At 36.1% G+C, this 19,857-nt stretch overlaps 1 protein-coding gene across 1 annotated transcript in view; it reads left to right on the top strand.

Moving 5' to 3' along the window:
• LOC122534092 overlaps positions 1 to 19,857 on the top strand; it is a 34,681-nt gene that overhangs the window by 4,338 nt on the left and 10,486 nt on the right. The window contains exons 2-4 of the mRNA XM_043664405.1: positions 6,034 to 6,190; positions 8,304 to 8,420; positions 14,067 to 14,248. Of these exons, the coding sequence (XP_043520340.1) occupies positions 6,034 to 6,190; positions 8,304 to 8,420; positions 14,067 to 14,248 (456 nt within the window). The remainder of the gene's footprint in view (positions 1 to 6,033; positions 6,191 to 8,303; positions 8,421 to 14,066; positions 14,249 to 19,857) is intronic.

Below are 19,857 nucleotides of genomic sequence, written 5' to 3'. Positions count from 1 at the left end.
TGCCGGGAAAGAATTCCGCAACGAAGAATTCCAAGACTGGACAGTTCTCCTTTTTTTTTTTCTTTGTCTGTCGCAATTTCAGTATTTCTGGAATTTGTACCGTTTTTCGCACCGCACTCTCGGCTTTTAATTTCTTTTGTATCGGTTTTTCTTTTTTTTGTATCGGATGGTAAAATAATTATATTAAAACGCGGCAGATTTCCATTGAATTTCAACTTTCTTCGTTCAATTTCCGTGGATACTTCAAATTTCTAATCCTTTTATTTCCATTGATCTCAGCTCACGTATTGGCGTCTGTTACCAATTTTCATTGACCTTCCAGCTGATACGTATTACAGTCTAATTTTCTACATATTAAATTCCCCTTCCTACAATTTCATTTCTTCCCTCTTAATATTCTGTCGCAACATCTATCTCCCCTTTTATCTCCCCTCTGTTTCTTTTTCTCCTTCTTCTCTCGTTTTCTCACCACTAATTTCCACATATACTACATTTCGTTTTCAGTTTTCATTTTTTTTTTTTCAGTCTTCTTCGGTGACTCATCTCTCTCTTCTCCAATTTACGCGAATTAAAATTTCCTTCCTGCTGATTTCACTTCGTCTTACAATAATTCTTTCAATTTTCTTGTTCGTAATTCATCTCTCTCTCTCTCTCAAAATGTTCCTCCTACGTGTTTCTTTTAATCTTCGTTTATCCTAATCCCTCTCCACGCCACATTACACATCACAATCTCCTACCTTTATTCTATTAATTTAATTCTACTTTTCCTCAGCTTTCGCTCGTCACAAACATTCACAAGCAAGAATCCTTCCTTGTCCAGAGTCTCTGCGCGTCTGTTTGCTCCCCTCCAGCTTGCACGCACCTTAACCTCCTTTCTCGTCATTTCTTCATCCTCGGCTGCTTCACCTCTCTTGGCCACGGCGCTTCTTCCACGATCTTAGCTTCGACGGCTCGTCTATTTTTCTTTTACCGGCCGACCCGGGCGGCGTTTTAATATCCCCGCGGTGTGACCGAGTATTCGGCGGATGTGAAAGAGGAAAAAGAGGAGGCGTAAGAAGAAGAAGAGGAAGGTCGACCTTGCGGCAGGCGATCTCGTTAAGCGGTAAGCGCGATAACCAATTTAGGGCCTCGGAATTTCGCCGGCGCCGCCAGAAATAGTCAGCCAACGGTGGTGTGTATAAACTATACTTAACCCCTGCTACTACTACTACGTGTCTGCTAACCAAACCAACTTATGCGCCGACACTACTCTGCCGATCATTCTACTCCACGCCTGCAGTCTCGACTGATACTGACTTTTATCAATATTCATTTTGACACCAGGCTGTTTAAATGCTAGAGATTATTATTGCTCTTATCGTGTAAACGTATTTGTTTGGGGCAGTGTTCTTCTGAATTTTTTTTTTTTTAAATATATTCTTGTTGGCTGGAAACGTCGGCTGTATGCGTGTAAACTTTTACAAATTGCTCTACTGAATTCTAAGAAACCGTTGTTAAAAGGAAGCAATATTTTTTATTTTATTTTAGTTAGTCTGCTTTATTATTGTAGCTGCAGCTCATTTTATTTCCAGTATTTTATAAAGTATTTTAGTTTCTAAATTTGTGTGAAACACTATCTTTCGGAAAGGCATTATTTTTGTACGTATAAAAGACGGTGAATCTAAAATTTGCTGCGTTGTGCAAACGTATTATATTGCGAAGGTGTACCTTAAGGAATTTATGCAAGAAGCGATACATTAAACGAATAATAGTGAAGTTTAACATGACGAAGATACTTGAACAAATGTATACTCCTACTCAAAAGTCTGGAGCATCCTCTATTTTTTTTTTTTTTTTTTTTTTTTTTTTTGAACGAAACGAACATTTCCTGGTACATTTGTCTGAGAAACAAGAGCGTTGCAGTTATAATTTTTATTTCTAAATATAATCAGTTAAAATTTCAGTGCCGTAGAGAATATAACGTCACGCGTTTATTTATTTATTTATCTGAAAAGGTTTCTGTTTCTTTTAACGCGCTCTAAATTTTTGAACGAGCGCGTATAAAATAGCGTTATCTACGACGCGTTGGTAAAAGTAGGCTTGGTAAAAGTTCCGGGAAAAGTTGCGAAAGACAAATCGTGTAAAAGTGTTTCTTCCCCCCTTCTTTTTTTTTCTTTTTTCTACTTTTTTCTGTACTACTTTCTGTTTTTTTTTCTTTTTTCTGTTCGTGTATATTTCTCTCGCTCGACGAGATTAGAGAGGAGCCTCGATCGACGCGTTTCGACCATTTTGTAACGTTCTGTTACAAACATCGGCGAAAGAAAGTTTTAAAAATAAAAAGGGAACGGTCTTTTCCATGAGAAATAAACGGATTACGACGTTTCGCGATTCATTAACGTTGAAAACGGTGAAAAGCGACGAGCACTCGAGCCGTGTACATTGACAGAACGCTTAGTCGGCGAAGGTAAATTCTTTTTATAAAATCGTTCTCCCTGCACTGGTCAGACTTTCAGAGTTTTTGAATTGTAACAAGAATTTCGACCAAACCAGCTGTTTTCGCTCGAAACTTTCTTTTTTTTCTCTTGTCGCCGAGGTTGTTCGATGAAACATTTTCTACTCGATGATTAAAAGTGTAAAATTCCCAGATTGTTCGAAGAAACATTATTTTTGGATTTTCCTTTTTAGTTCAAAACCTTAATTAATTAAAAAACAAAAAGAGAAGAGAGAATTTCTTTGAAGAAAATTGATTTTTGATAATGGAATTTTTCTTCATTGGAAATTTATTCTTGATAGTTTCGTAAGATGTATTTTTTTTGTTTGTATCCAGTTTTCGATTCTTTCCTCCCTAAGAAAGAAACGAGCTAGGCAATCCACTTTTATTCTTTACGAATTCTTTTCCAAGAAATTTCACTTTGATGCATCTGACGTAATTTCGTTTCCATTCAAGCGTCTTTCTTTTAAACTTTTACTCTTGTTTCCCTTCACTTTCGTCTCCTTCCTTTAAACACTTGGAAAATTAAAGAGAGAAGGTACTCGAAACGTTGAATCTCTTAATGACGGGCAATTAATGGAATAAGAATCCAATGAAGATACAGGAAACGGCTCTTGATAGATGAAACTTGTTTCCAAGATTGATTAGGTGTTTGAGAGCAGTGAACATTTATTTCATTTAATTTTCAAACGGTTCATCGTTGAAAGATCGTCTTCGTTTTGATCAAGTTTCAACGAGTTAAAAGAAGAATCACGTTCCCCGTATTTTACAATTTAAAATTATCTTATCTTTCAACTATTAAATCTGAAAAATTCTACATGCCCGCGTTTCGTTAGTTTTTATTTCGTTATATTTCTTTTTACGCACAGAAACGTAGGCGTGAAAAAGTAAAAAGATCAAAGAACAATCCACCTGGACTCATTTTAAACCACGAAATCTCTACTTTTGCAAATTTTTTTTACCGAATCTTTTTTTCCAAAAAATTTTTTCACATCATTTTCAATTAACATAGTCAGGAAAGTTTTTGCAAATTCAGACGTCCTTACGAACACAGAGATATCTTTTTCGTAATTAAATCTATCGTGGTCTTGAAAATGGAAGTCTTGGCCTTGAAGACATTTTGGTGTACGATTTTTTCCCCCACAAAGTTACGAGAGTTCAAAATGTCGACATTTCTCATCAGTTTCGCGAGTACTTTCTACATTCACTGCATCTTGCCGTTTCATAGTCACGATGACAAGAAAGTAACGCGATGGGACGTTTAATAGATCACGTTGTGGAACCGCGTTTTGGCAGTGATCTTTTGCGAACGTATCCGTGTCTCACCTTCGTCTCCTTTATTCGTTCGTTGGTTGGTCCTCCTTTTATTGTGTATCGCAACGTCATCGAATATCTTTAACATCGAATCGCTTTTTAATGTTGGATTTGATACATTCGTGTAAACATTCGAAAGTGAAGAAATGACAGAACGATGAATGATGAATTATAGAAAGTATTCCAAAGTAACAATGTTTAATAATATTTAATATTTAGCAAATTTTTATAATGTTTAGCAAACGAAACAAATCTTTGCTCGTTATTGACAAATATTCACAAATTCTTTTTAAAATATCAATCAATATTCTTTGGAATAAAGTAGAACAGATTTTTTTTTTCATTAAAGATAGAAGAGAAATATTGTAAAAAGCACTGTACTTTCGATATTTTGTGTATTTTTTTTTTTTTTGTATTATAACTACTATCTGCAATTTTGCAATTTTCGGAAATTTGCTGAAAATTGAAAACTCGAAGGTGTCAGTCGTTTTACGTTATTGTATTTTCAAGAATTTTCCATTTTAAGTTCATTATTTTTCACGTAAGTTGAGACAGCATTGTCGAACAGCAGAGTTAGAAGACGTACGACGATAGATCGCTCTCGTGCGTTTTTTCTGAAATCGTTAAACCACAGTACCGTGCGATTATAAATTATTGGACATCGTTGTCCTCGGGCGAGTGAAATCGGTCGATGATATATGAACTCGAAATTGACGAGGAGTGAATTCATTATACCGGAGGTAACGAGCAACCTTCGTGAATGTACAAATACATTGCATCTGTGCCATATAAATTGCATTTTTTCACATCACTGAATTATTTATAGTAATTAACACGTAATCAATTGGAGATTACACATTTTGCTCGGTTGAATTAATTATCGTTACTTTACTTGGAATAAATTATTAATAAAATAGAGAGTTTCAGTGTCGAAGAAAAATAATTCTTAAAAATTGATAAGGACTGGAAGTAAAAGTGTTTAGAGAAATTGTTATTCTGTGTAGCTTGTGAATTTTTATGAAGACCCCATTTTCACCGTCACTTCGTTACAGCTTATTTTCCTCGATCATATATTCAATATTCTGTGTAATATTGTAACGAAAAGGACGGAATTTTATATTGCAAAAATTTCTCCTCGTGGTTTTTCATAAGAATCAAAATTCAAAGTTGACTGGGATATAAAATTCTTTCGTGTAGAACGTAGTGAACTCCATTAATTTAATTTCTTTTGATGCCGTATTAATTAAGAGGTTTATCGTAAGAACGAAAATTATATTTAAAGAAATTAGTCCGTCTAGGTGACAGGAAATTTAATAATTTTCAATCCTCTATTGAACAAGATTCGTTAAACGAGAAACAGAAAACTTTGACAGAGGATATTACGTACAGTACTTTCTTTCGTCGTAACTTTTAATCACAGTTATTCTCGGTTTCTTTCCGCCTTTTCTCCATTCAGCGAAACATTACCACGGTTTTATAAATTGCGATATCCTTCTCTTCTGTTCCCCGCGCGTGTCAGAAAATAATTATTTAACTCGATTCAAAGAGAAGCGGAAATTCCAGAAAAATTTCACTCCAACGCGAAATTCTACATTTCTGAAAATCTCAAAGGGCAGCGTTCATTTCAAAGAGGCACGTGTCTAACAAAAGGCGTAAATTCCGAAGTTATTTATTTGAAAAGATTTTTATTTTATAAAACGCGAGTTTTATTTAATTCCATAACAGTCTAGTTTTCCGTAATAATCGAACATAGTACGTTTAACGTCATTTTACGGAGCGAAATAATTCGTATCATGTTTTTATTACTTTCGCGAACATTTTCCTCCGTTTTCATTACAGCAGGGAATATCATTCGACGTATAATTGGCAATATTTAATATATCCGATATTACAGTTTCAAATTTCAGATAAAAATTTTCATTCTTTCAGTCGTCATTTCGATTTATCTCACTTTGAAAGATTAAAAAATTCTACGGGAGAATTGTTTAGACGTATGATCGTTGCATCGGATATATAATTAAGAAGTTTGGAAACTTGGAACTTTACATCGTTGATTTCCGCAGTGGTTTGCGTACGTGTTGCAAACGATTATGCAAAATTTAACAACAACTGCAATTTGTCATACGCGATTGCCGCGACGTAATTGTTTTGCGACGATTAATATCCTGAACGGCCTGACGTTTTGTCAACGTAAATCTACGCTGTCGCGTGGAAAAATGGGCACTTGGAATGTCTAACTTTAATTGCAGGGAAAGTGTACATGGGCGGGCACCAGTGGAAGACGTGTCACCCTGCAAGATACTTCGTTGAGGTCACTGTCGGAAATTGAGAGGAAAGTGCTGTGCAAGGTGGCTGTCGCGAAACTCCAGGCCCTCAACTTGGGTGTTCACATCAGGCCGCCGAGTGGTAAGTATTTCAATCTCAAAAATCTAGAGTTCGCGAGTCTTGGAACTTGAGGATTTGGAAATATCGAGGCCTGAATGTTTCGAAATCCAAACATTTGAGAATATTTGGAAATCTGGAAATTCGCTGGTTAAAAATTTGAAAGTTTCGATATTTGAGCGATTGGAAATTGCATGGTTCGAATATTTGTATAATTAAAAATTTTGTAGTTTAGACACTTATATATTGGGAAATTTGGAAATTTGGAAATTTGAATATTTGGAAATGTGGAAATTTGGAAGTCTGGCCGTTTAAATAGTAGGAAATTTGAAAGTTTCGATATTTGAGCGATTGAAAATTGCAAAGATTAAATATTTGTATATTTAAAGATTTTGTAATTTAGATACTTATGTGTTCTGAGATTTGGAGCGTTTAAATATTAGAAAATTTGAAAGTTTCAATATTTGAGTGATAGAAAATTGCAAAGTTTCAATATTTGTATATTTAAGAATTTTGTAGTTTAGATACCTATATATTCAGAAATTTGGAAGTTTGAATATTTGGAAATTTGAAAGTTTGAGCATTTAAATATTAGAAAATTTGAAAGTTTCGATATTTGAGTAATTGAAAATTGCAAAGTTTCAATATTTGTTCGATATTTGTAGATTTTAATGTTTGAATATCTATAAATTCGGGAATTCGATTGTTCGATTATTTTAATATTTGAAAACTTGGGGATTTAGATGTTTCGTAAGGCCTAAATATTTCAGCGTCTCGATATTGACGATATTTTATTTGGAAATTTAACACGCTCAGGAATTTGAAAATTGGAAAGTCCGGGAATTCGAACATTTGTTATTCGAAGCGTACAGATACAAGATTACCCTGCTCCTCGAGTTTAAAACAAGATCGCGATTGTTTTTCCTCAGTTTCGTAATATCGCGATAAAAAAGAAAGCAAAGGAATCACGTGGGAGCTCGAATGATTAGTGTTATTTTTTTCATTTCTTTTTTTTTTCTCTTTCTCGAGAAAATTGGTATCTTAACTCAGTGTTGGAACGGAATCTCGGCTGCCTTCTAAGTGATTGACATGTTTACGAACATAGAGTGTAACTTCAACGTCAAAGTATCCTCTTTCTCAAGGAATCACGTGTACACTCACTCTAAATTTACCCGATATCGTTTATGATGCTCTTAAGGAATCTTTAACAACTTTTTATTACTAGTTTGCCGTGGATTGCTCGTATGTGCATACATACTCGTGTATACTTACAGAATAGAGTATACTCTGTCGTTTAATACATCAAACAGATACAGAATACTCATCGTGATTGTTAAGTTGATGAGCTATTGTATCGAAAATATAACACGTAGTGTTATTTAAAATTTAATATTTATAATATTCGAAGTCTTAATACTAACAGCGTAGAGTTCTATTTAAACGAAATTATTTCGAAATTCTTAAGTTTTTAAGCTATTGTTTCGCATAAATTACGTTCAAATTATTAAAAAATTTCTGACATTTGATCTTGCATTGAGTAAAATTTGGTAGACTGAAAGAAAGTTGCTTTTAATTACCTCTTTTTTACATGAAAAGAACTTTAAAGATTTGTCAAGCAACGTTGATAATTTTATATTATTGTTCTATATTATATTATTTTTTTACTGTCATATTATATTATTTTATTTATATTATTTTATGTTATTATATTAGCAAGACACGAGTATTCGTTGTTAAAAATTTTATTAATTACCCAGAGACGAAATGAAATGTATGGCACAAGAAAAAAGTCGTTCAAGAGATACTCTGCTGCACTTGTTTCGCAATATGGTAAACTAATTTTTTTTTTTGCGGCACGCACTCCGGTGTGGTCATTGACATTACTCAACAATCAAGAAGGGATCGCGTTTCATCGAGTTCCATTTCCTCGTGTCCGTTCTACGTTTCTTTGTTCTACTTCCGTATTCAGGCGGAAGTGAATCAACGAAGCTACACAACACGCAGGGGCTATAAGAGTTTCTCCTTTGTACTTACGCTTACATGAAAATTCAATGTTTTAACAATGGAGGGAACATTTTCTTTTCTTTTTTTTTTTTTTTATCGTTGTTTCATTCTTCATTTCCCTTTTCTTCTTCAGAGTCACTTGGCAGCAGTTCCGTGGTCACGAAGCCCAAAAGGAGAGCACCTTTGCTCAAGAGGAAAGCTCTCACCACGGGTTTCTTCGACAATAAAGGAAAAGAGGATAAGGAGAAAGGTAAGTGGCGGACTTAAAAATTTGCTGACCCGTTGAAGATATAACAAATTTATCACGTTTATAAATATTTTCATAAATACTTTAACTTCTTCTCTCTAAGTGAGATAACAAAGAGGTATTGAATTGAATCTGTGAAATTTTCTTGCTTTGTTTAAATAGTCTAACTTTGTTAAATTATTAAAAAATAGAGTTAGACGCAGCGTTGGTCCTCAGTTCGTTAATCGTGTGATTTTGCTTGAGTACATTTGTCCAAATCTTGACAAAAAATCGTCCGAGGAACCTGAATGTCTCAAACTACGTCGTACTAATTTCATTCGTAACAGCTTTTTAAAATTTCGACGTCAAAACACTAATTTTATTCGTAACAGCTTTTTAAAATTTCGAAATTTAAAATCGGATATAAACTTACATTCGGCGCTTATGGCAACTCCAAAGTACCCAAAGTTTCTGTCTCACAATGTAGAAACAATGTGGAGACAATATAGATATAGTTTGCCACAAAGTTTCACGACGAAGGGTACAACGTATCCATTATGAGAATTTATGTTCGAGCTTCTGTTTAAATATAGCCCTCCATTGTGACGAGAAACAGATATTCTTTATTGCAGCTGGTTGAAACAAAAATGAGTAGAAAACACAGCCATCGCCGTGGTGTGTTGAGATTAAACGTGTAATTCAATGAGAGTGTCTTTAATTTCGAGAAAATTGATGCTGGAAGATTTAAAAATTGCTGACAAAATATCCTCTGAACGAATATCGTGGTATCGTTTTCTTTTCTACGTTTATATTTATTTAGAAGAAACAACGATGCACTTGCACGATTTTCCCATTAAACCTGTCAAGTGCATCGAGAAAATTAAATTTCGCGATTGTCGATGCTTCTCCGAAGAAAATATCTCGCGACGAAAACAGAGTTTTTTTGCGATAGCGATTCGCTCGTCGGTAGAGTCAATAATTAAACATAAGCGGTGAATTAAATGCGCAGTTTAATGTGCGGAAAGCGGCACAGTTAACGATCAGAGATTTATGGTGCGTTTATTTGTTTGGAGAATAACTAGTTCAGCTATTTTCAGGTGTGATTCTGTTTGCGATAATTCGCTTAGGTAGCGCTTCTATCATTTTATACGTTTACGACACCTCTGCGTGTACATGTTTTGATCGAGCCTAAGCCCAAGCAAAGACAAATATTATCCTTTGGACAAATTTCGGCTGTCTCCTCGTTTCGAATTCCTTACGCTGACAATTGCGTAATTTTGCCACCGTCTTCTTGGAGATTGAATCGGAATCTCTCCTGTATGGATTTTGCTAAAAATGAATCGCGTCTCGTCTGTTTGTTTTCTTTATGCGGAGCATGTTAAATTTTTCCAGAGGCTATTTCGTTTCGAAAATTGAACGGAATTTCTCTTATGAATTATACAACAGATGCTCTACTTTTCTTTCATACTTTCCGCGAGAAACTGCAAATCCTTTCTTTCAGAAAGAAATTATCCTTATTTTCCCACTTTCGGAAGAAGTTGTTTCTTATTTTTCTTTCTGGTTAATTAGTCCTTTGAAGTTAAAAAGGTTCTACTTTGGAAACTAATCCGCTGGGTAATAGGAATTTACTACGAATTTTTAAAAGTTGATAACTTATTAATTCACTTGCAATACCGCTCCAGGATAAACTTCCCTTACTATTTCTATAACATTTCTATAACATTTATTATTAAACGTGATATTGATTTAAATCTCGTTGGAAATTTGCAATGTGAATGTACGTTTCGAATATTAAACTTGACAATAAAAAATACGAAAATACTAAATAAGTATCTGCGAATGTGTTATCGTGAATTGTCGAAACGAACTCGTATTCCAATTGCCTGATGATTCTCCGTATACTTTTCGATCTTTCGGGGAAAATCTACTGGAAAGGGAAGTTTCAATCGTTTGTCTATGTGCGAGCAACAGCAAATCCTTTCTTTCAGAAAGAAATTATCCTTATTTTCTCTCTTTCGGAAGAAGTTGTTTTTTTATTTTTCTCTCTGGTTAATTAGTCCTTTGAAATTAAAAAGTTCTACCTTGGGAACTAATCCGCCGAGTGATAGGAATTTACTACGAATTTTTAAAAGTTGATAACTTATTAATTTACCTGCGATACTGCTCCAAGACAACTTCCCTTACTATTTCTATAACATTTCCATATTAAACGTGATATTGATTTAAATCTCGTTGGAAATTTGCAATGTGAATGTACGTTTCGAATATTAAGCTTGACAATAAAATACGAAAATACTAAATAAGTATGTGCGAATGTGTTATCGTATCGAAACGAACTCGTATTCCAATTGCCTGATGATTCTTCGTATACTTTTCGATCTTTCGGGGAAAATCTACTGAAAAGGGAAGTTTCAATCGTTTGTCTATGTGCGAGCAACAGCAAATCCTTTCTTTCAGAAAGAAATTATCCTTATTTTCTCTCTTTCGGAAGAAGTTGTTTTTTATTTTTCTCTCTGGTTAATTAGTCCTTTGAAATTAAAAAGTTCTACCTTAGGAACTAATCCGCCGAGTGATAGGAATTTACTACGAATTTTTAAAAGTTGATAACTTATTAATTTACCTGCGATACTGCTCCAAGACAACTTCCCTTACTATTTCTATAACATTTCCATATTAAACGTGATATTGATTTAAATCTCGTTGGAAATTTGTAATGTGAATGTACGTTTCGAATATTGAACTTGACAATAAAATACGAAAATACTAAATAAGTATCTGCGAATGTGTTATCGTGAATTGTCGAAACGAACTCGTATTCCAATTGCCTGATGATTCTCCGTATACTTTTCGATCTTTCGGGGAAAATCTACTGGAAAGGGAAGTTTCAATCGTTTATCTATGTGCGAGCAACAGCAGGCAGCGGCACTAACGTCGGCCAGCCTGGTATGAGACACAATTTCGCCAGTTAAAATTAGCCACGGGGTGCTTGGTGGCGGTGCATATTTCCGCATATACCGGGTTTATTTGCGGCGCGCACCGGGTACGTGTGCCGTGGGGACACCGGACGTTAAACGGGAACCGGAATGGCCCTTGCACGGGGTCACGTGTTTCGTAGTTACCTCTTTCAGCGATCCTTCCTTCGCGAATTGTGTTCGCGAAACACGTGCTGCTACCGTGCTGTTACTTCGTTCCGTTAAAGTTTTACGAGCGAATCTTCTTATTTTACTTTCCTTTCTGTAGTTTCTCTTTCCTTCTGAAATAATAGAACAAGAAGTCACGAGTGTTGTGAAGTCACTACGTTCTGTTCTAGTCGTAAACTGCTTGGTGCTTTATCAGTTATTTCTTTCGCAGTGGATAAATAGTGTTGTCAAGTTTTATTAAAAAATTAATTGAAGACCGCGACAGGTTGTAGTAGATAATCACAGTCGATCAGACTCCGAGATGGAAAAAAATCTATCTCGAATTATTTCTTTCATTTCCCTGCGCGATCTAATTCCACAGCCTTGCATCGCCACCATGAAATCATACCCGTGATCATAAATCTCCGTGCCAAGATTATTTCCATAAGCAGTGAAACGAAAATAATTTGCGTGGAACAGTGAACGTAAGATCACCGAAAAATAATCAAATCAACCAACGGGAGAATTTCAACGATTCTGTCGAATATAAAAAGAAGCAAAAAAAAAAAAAAAAAAAAAAAAAAAAAAAAAAAAAAAAAAAAAAAAAAAAAAAAAATGAAAGAAAAGAATAGGAAAGAAAGACGAGAGGAGGAGAGAGAAGTGGAGAAAGTGAAACGAAGAACGTAGGAAAGTGTCGCGGATGAATTTTGAGAGTTCCAGGAAAAGGCTCGTCCATTGTCGTCTGTGCTGAAAGTGGTCGATGTTTCACGAAGAGGGAAAGAGAGTAAGACAGCTCGTTTGAAGAGTCTGGGATGGCCCAGATTGTGGTCTATAATCGGAACGGTATAGAGACACGGTTTGTTGCCTTTCGGCTTTTAGTTGGCTTCGGGACTACGCCGTGGGTGAAAGGTGGAGGAGAGGGACGCGAAACTCTGACATATTCGATCATATGAGGGGACGTCACTTAAATGACGTCCCCTGTTTTAGAGCACTGCCACGTTCGAGACACGTGAGCCACGCACACGTGTCTTCCACACGAGGGTGAGTCGAGACTTCCTTCGGATTTCGATCCGGAGAACAGTTTTCACAGCGATTTCAATCGAAATCGAAGCGTTACGCTGCGAGCTTGCGTATATAATATTTTTCAATTTTAAATTTATTTATTTTACGATCGTTTTTCTGACCGAGCTCTTTACGTTTTATCTTCGTTTTCTTCGAGTGGCATCTCTATCTTATTTCGCTGAAACTGCAATACTACTACTATTAATAATAATAATATTCAATATAAATAAGAAGATCGAATTTTCTAATTTCCTCCTCTGACTTGTATTATTGCTCGAAGATTCCCAAGCCTGTTTACAACAAACGAGCGAAATTCAATTTTCAATGAAATTTTCTTCTCGATTTTCAGTCCCACGGCAACGTTTCCATTTCGAAGTAATATAATCCCAAGAGCAAGAATGCTCGAGAAGGTCTCACTCGAAAGAACGTTATTCGTGCGTGTGTTCGTTTGGCAAGCAATGCAGAAGCGGTGGCAAGCAATTAAGAAGTAATAGGATGAAATTCGAAAGGTGGCACGCCAGTGTTTCTGCGAACTTAGCCGAGTAAGCGGCTTAGCATCGAAAATAAAGTAGTCGAAGCATTCACGGCCAGACGTGAATATTATCAAACGTTGAAGAAACTGACCAGGTGACCGCGCGAGTTTTCAGGAATTTTCTTTCTTTGCTTAATGTCGTCGCGCGCGTACGAATATTCCTCGCCGATCTCGCAACCGACGTTCCCAAAGCGTAAAACGTGGAAAAAAGGCGCAACGCTCTAAACTGCAATATCCGGCAAAAATACACAGATCGATTTTCACGACCAGTTACGTTCGTTTATAGGTTACTCAAGTATAAAAGAACCGTAGCGTGTAAAAAGCCACTACTATTTCCAGTAGCCCCGCGTGGCAAGCGTTAAAACACAATTTCCTATGAATTGCACAAACAGTTCCTCGCACGAGTAAATAAGCCATGTTTACACGAATGGGACCAGCAGCTGACCACTCGTACGTCAGACGAAATCTCCTTTTTGGCCGGCGGATCGAAGCGATCCGAAATTAAACGAAAAGAAGCCAGAGAAAAGGCAGTGAAATCTAATTTCTCACTCGTTTCTTTCTTTCTTTTTTTTTTTTTTCTTTAGTTAAAGTTCGACACTCGCGTTGACTTGAACTAAATGCCACGACACTCACTGGTAATAGGTTTCCAGAACGTTTGAAACAAGACGAGTAAATGTATTTTTAAATAACACTGCGAAATGAAAAAGTTTAACGTAAGATCCGACAAAGTGTAAATATTAAAATTTCACGAAACGTGAATGTCAAATAAAAATATTGGAACGTGGAAGTTTCACGTCGACGATTCACGAATGTACGTCATTAATAGTCCGTTCTGTTTTCGTCAATATATTCGTTTATTTCTCCGAACACCGGCGCCGTTGATTTCCTGTATAACGAAGAGAGAGAGTTATTTCACGATTAAAACGATCCATGGTATTCTTTCGTACTTTATTTCAGATTCGCCGGGAGGCCTGGTATTTGGTATACCGCTGTCACAGTGTTTGGAGAACGATAGGATCGCTAGAATCGCCGCTGGTGAGGTCTCGGACGTTGGTTGCCTGTCGAGGAGCAGCAGACACGGTAGCAGAACGAGTTTTACGAGCCTCATCGAACCTACTGTCGCGGCTAAGACCGACGAGGTAAGTGAAATTGTCGATCATTTCCTCTCGTTATCACGACACGTCAACGAACGAATATGTTGCTTTGGAGGATTTATTTAATCTTTTCATCGGTGTCACACACGTCACTAAGAAGATCACTGGAGCTTATTCAAGATTCGAAATTTTCTTTGATCTCATTAGCTTTAAAACAGCTTCAAAGAAAATAGAAAGCAGTAATAATTCTTTTGAATTAATGCGTTATATACGTCGCTAATTTATTTGATCAAATTTTCTTTCATTTGATGAACTTATCACAGCTTTCGCAACAATTCGTAATAAAATAGAACATATCACATACGTCATCAAGTGCGTGAAATTTGCTCGATTAAACTTTCCTTCGGTTTAACTAACTCGTCACAGCTTTCAGGACAATTCTGAAGGAAATAGAAAATTCCTTTGAACAATGTGTTACGTGTATCATCGAGCGCGTGAAATTTCACGACAGTTATAAATAAGATAGAGTCAATAATACGCTCTAACGATGCCTGCTCGGTGCCTAAAACAATCGTCTTTCTCTTCTCTAAAATATATTCTTTTCCACGTTTAATCGAGAGCTTCGTATCCGCAGTAGCGCAGTACCGTATGTGGTCAGCCAACCGTGTCCACCGCTAATTTTTAAACTCTCTCCTCCAATTTTTCTGCCGGACAAATTTCTTTTGGCAATCGAGATGTTGAAGAAGGTTTACGCAGCAATGCGAAGGACAGATGTGGCGGAATATTTGCGAAAGGGAATGGTCCACGTGGATGTGTGATATTTTATCGCGGGACAATGTGCCGCGTTTACTTTGGCAGATTTGGTCGTCTCGTACAAGTCGAAATTACGTGCGCGCGATAGCATGGCCAACGCGAACTCTTACACTCAGGAATTTTACTCGATTCTCCCGATGATCGCTCGGCTTGAAGAGGAGGAGAGCACGCCTACGCGCCACGGATGGAAATCCGAGTCACCTGTTTTAGATTGACGTGGACTAATCTTCACGCATTCTCAACACACGTATCCGAATAGAAATTTCAGTGTCTCTCAATGCGAAAATATGGCCGTCGCAAAAATAGACGCGACGCGCGAATAACTTCGTTTCTATTTTCTAATCCTTCCTTCTCCTACTTTTCTCTCTCTCTCTCTCTCTCTGTCTACGCGAAGTATCTCGAAGTGGATGGCTCGATAGATCGTCTGACAAACTAATTTATTTCGGGGCGAAATTATATGTAAAATATCCATGGAAGTTTCATTGATCTCTATGAATATGCAAATCGTTGAACTGTGACCTGCTGTAATGTTGTTGTGAAAATTGTAAATGAAAATTCGATTCTTGGTGGAGTGAAAACATGAAAAATATCACAAATATATTATTCATGAGTCGTACATATTATTTTATTTATTATTGTTTATTATCAGTAGCGAATTATTATTTTATTTTTACATTATTATTGTTACAGTATATATATTCACATTTGTAAACTCCTTAATTCTTATTTCAGTCGTGTTAATAAATCGCTTGTGTTCCTTTTTCCTTCGGTTCTAGCTATTTCGTCTCTTTTACTTTTTGAATTTGCTGTTGAATACCACGCAGAGACGTGCGAACTTTATGTCAGTATCTCTGATATGATATGAAAATCGAGATTTCAATAGTTCTTCAGAAAAGTGGAGATATTTCTGTTCATGTCGCAATATTAGAAACTCGAACTTTTTGTTAGAATTGTTTGCAATATCAGTAGGAATGTGAGACGATATAATGAAATGATGAATTCAGAATAAATAATTAGAAATGATAATTTCTCGTTCGCTAACAGGCACGAAAATATATACTTTCAATTTTTAATCAATACGTCGAAAATGACAAGAATTTAGATTTAATCACGTATTTCATGTCACGAAGGTATTCCACAAGGATGCAAAATATTCAAAACGGTGTCGTGATATTTAGTAGATGAAACAAATTTTTATTTAGATGCTCATAAAAATGCAAAATTGCGTAAACATCCAGTTACAATTTCATCCTCCGTCGCGAATGGATTTCCATAAATTAAAAACTACAATTTCCTACCCAAATTTTTCGCGAAGATAAACCACACGATACTATTTTACGAGAAATGACCTCCACCAGCATCATCCAACGATCAAATACAGCACGTAAAATGTTACACACTATAAAAGAGATAAAGCTTAGTCATTCTCTAGAAATATTCGTACCAACATCCAATAGTAGCAGCGTGTTTTACAAAATATTTCTTACGTTATTACGTCTCATGAAAAAATAACAGAACTGCAAAATGCTTAGAAAAAAGAATTAAAGATCAATCCGACTCCGGAGATGTCCCCGTGAAAATCCGATGTTCAGTTGTCTTTTGATAATATGCATAAAAATACAGATGCATCGATATCGGAATCAAGGTGCAGCTGGGTGTATCAGAAACGTAGCGACGTAGTGCATACATACATACACACGTAGCGTTTCATATGTAACGTATGTATATCTTGATTGCGTCACGATAGTCGGACGATACGGTGCTTTATCAAAACGAGTGAACGCGTCGAGGAGGGAAGAGGCTCGAGGAAGGAGCGTCGCGTGACGAATATCGTGGATACGATCATAAACGTCGTCATCGATTACGTCAGTGTCCACGGGTCACGACGAGGGCGTTTATCGATGGCAACTTTGCGAGTCAGGGGACGAGACGTTCGAACGACGAGCGGCAAGTGGTTATTTTTTGATGGATACGTCAGAACGACGACGACGACGACGACGACGACGATGCCGATTTACAGCCGTTTATTCTATATTCCGTGGAAGTGCACAACGGCCGAGACGGACGAGGGAACGCGCCCCGTTGCCAAATTCTCTTACCGGATTTAAACTAACAGTTTTCGTCCAATTAAATGCCAATGGGCGACCCTGTCGCCCGTTATCCTTCAGCGTTTCTCCATCGAAACGATCGTTTCTCGTTCGAAGCGATTGCACGAGATTTGGAAACTGAGGGGAGAGAGACGTTAGCTTGAGCGGAACAGATAATCAGACGAATATTCATAATTATTATTAGACAGAACTTGCACGTTAGATGGAAAATTCGTTTAAGAATATTGTTTAAGAATATAATACTATGCTTTGCGTGGAATTCTTTTCAATAAACGACTCTTTCTTTTTAATTTCTTCGACATCGTAGTTTTATATTGAAAGCAACTTGAAGAAACATACGCTTTTAATTGCTATTGTAGTTTCTATTTCTCAAATTCGAGGACTCTTTCGATCCCATCAACATGGTCGACTGTTGAAATATTTTTGGCAAAAAGTACTCGATAATTTTGAAGCCAGTGAACAACAACTGTTTGTCTTGTAACAATAACAATAATATGGTGATAATAATGTCGTACAATTATAGCGCAATAACAGCACACGTATGTAATGAGATAAAAATTTGAAAAAAAGGCGACGGACATGTTTGCGTAACTTTCAACAAGTCACGTAGCGCCACGAAAAGTTAATACATTGTCAGCAATGAGAAAAAAAATTTTCTCCACGTTTATCCATCCCGCCGCCTCCTCGATTCTATTTTTATTGGAAAAAAGCTATCGCCGTCGCGGCCGGAAGTAAATGTTTTGATTTGAGAAGCACCGGCGCCACCTGGTCGATAATCACGAATCTTCTTCTTCTTCTCTTCATTTTTCTCTTTCGTTTTCTCTTTCTTTTTTTTTTCTTGTTACGTTCTCCATGCAAAGTATTCGAACGTTCAGGCGTTATTTTAAGAAAGTCGAGGATTCGAGCCGCGCCTCTCGATTTACACGATCCGATCTAATTTCCGACCTAAGTTTACGTTTTTGCGTATTGATTTTTCGGCTTGATGGCGGCATACGATTTGTTCACGTTGGAGAATTTATTTCAGCCGGGCGCACCTTTTGTTCTAACACCTGTGACGTTCATCACCTGTTCCTCGCTTTTACATCAATTTGTCAATCGTCGCGTCGATTTAACGGCAGTAGTTCGTAGAAGTTAACAACTAACTACTTAAAAAATTATCGTAAAGATACTTTCCTATTTCGTAGGGAAAATATAATATCGTTATACGTAATTTTTTAAGCGGCTAATTGTCAACTTCTAAGATGTAACAAATAGTTATTCCAATTATTGGGAAACAGAATGTTTCGAATAATGAATTTGGTATTTTAATACCAAGATATCAGAGGTGATTAAAGTTAAATTTATAAATTTCCATAGTCTTGAGTGTTAGATGGTCAAAATGGATAGTTTCTATTTTCTCGCAGAAATTTTATAAAGCAATAGTTTGCATTTCTGAGTGAATGAACATATACATGTATAAATATAATTCTTATCGTTTCGTTTTATATTTTAATAGCCAACTTTACTGTTAGTCATAATTGATTTTCTAATAAAGAAAGAGAAACGTAATTATGAAAAGCACGATTTATCAATATCTATTAGTACTATAAAACGATTATAAAGCGATTCATGTGGAAAGATGTAGGATATTTAAAAAAATAAAAAAAAAAAAAAAAAACAATGATAAAACGTATCGAATGATCAACACCAACTTGCTTTCTATTTCGCTGGCATAATATACTAAAATTTAACGTGTTAACTCGTTCTTTTCTCTGGCAAATTCTTACGTGAATGTGTACCAAGTAACTCGATTTATTCTTCGCGGGAAAGTTGGAACAGTTTGTAAATAATTGAGAGTCCCTTACGAACTCGTGACGCACTTGCCTCGTGGGCGGAATTTTTCCAACATGGAGAGGAATTCCGCCGCTTACGAGTCAGAAACTAAATCTACCACGCAAATGTATCCTTTTTTCCCGATTGATACGATAGTTGTTGCAACAATGCACGCATATTTCTCGATGGAAACGGGAAAACTTCTAAAAGGTTTAATTTCACTGCAAGTATAACATTTCGATATTAACCTTTGAAAGCAAATCGTTGTTGAACTTTCGTCCTACGTGAGTCATATTTTATTATTATCACTCAGTAATGATTTTTTCCAATTTTATTATGTTATTATGTATTAAACAGCACTCGTGTCGAAATGCGATCGTTTGATTCTTTATTAAATTTTAAAGTGAGAAACACTCTATCAAGATGTCATGATCTCCTTTGAAGAATTCCTTTTAAGATGAATTTTCAGACAATTCAGAGTGAAATGCTTCAGCTTCGTTTGAAAATAGATAATCGATACAGAGGAACCTGATTCACGCATTGCGGGAACAGCGTTGATTTATTGTGGCGCCACCCTCGACTTCCGGTTATTCAATCGAATATATCAGACTCTCCATTCGGTTTGTCGATACGTTTCATTTTATAATTTCACACGCCACTGTGACGTTTGATTTCTTACCAATTATTTATCTCAATTTTACTCTGTCTGTATCGAATTTTCTTTTACCATTGCTTTATGGCGCGAAAATCCATCACCTTCTTCAGAGTATATTCCTTTTGAATCTTCCTTTTAAACACAGAGCGCGATCATGATAAACCATATCAAATTAATGATTAATTTCTTACTTATACCCGAGCTAGAATTGAAGTTGTGAAAAGTGAAGAGATATATACCTAAGTGACGTTAGTTTAGAACTTTAG

The sequence above is a fragment of the Frieseomelitta varia genome, unplaced genomic scaffold (genome assembly GCF_011392965.1).
Source record: "Frieseomelitta varia isolate USP_RPSP 00005682 unplaced genomic scaffold, Fvar_1.2 scaffold_576, whole genome shotgun sequence".
Classification (NCBI taxonomy): domain Eukaryota; kingdom Metazoa; phylum Arthropoda; class Insecta; order Hymenoptera; family Apidae; genus Frieseomelitta; species Frieseomelitta varia.
Note: the sequence above shows the minus strand (reverse complement) of the source record. Positions and strands in the feature narration are given on the sequence as shown.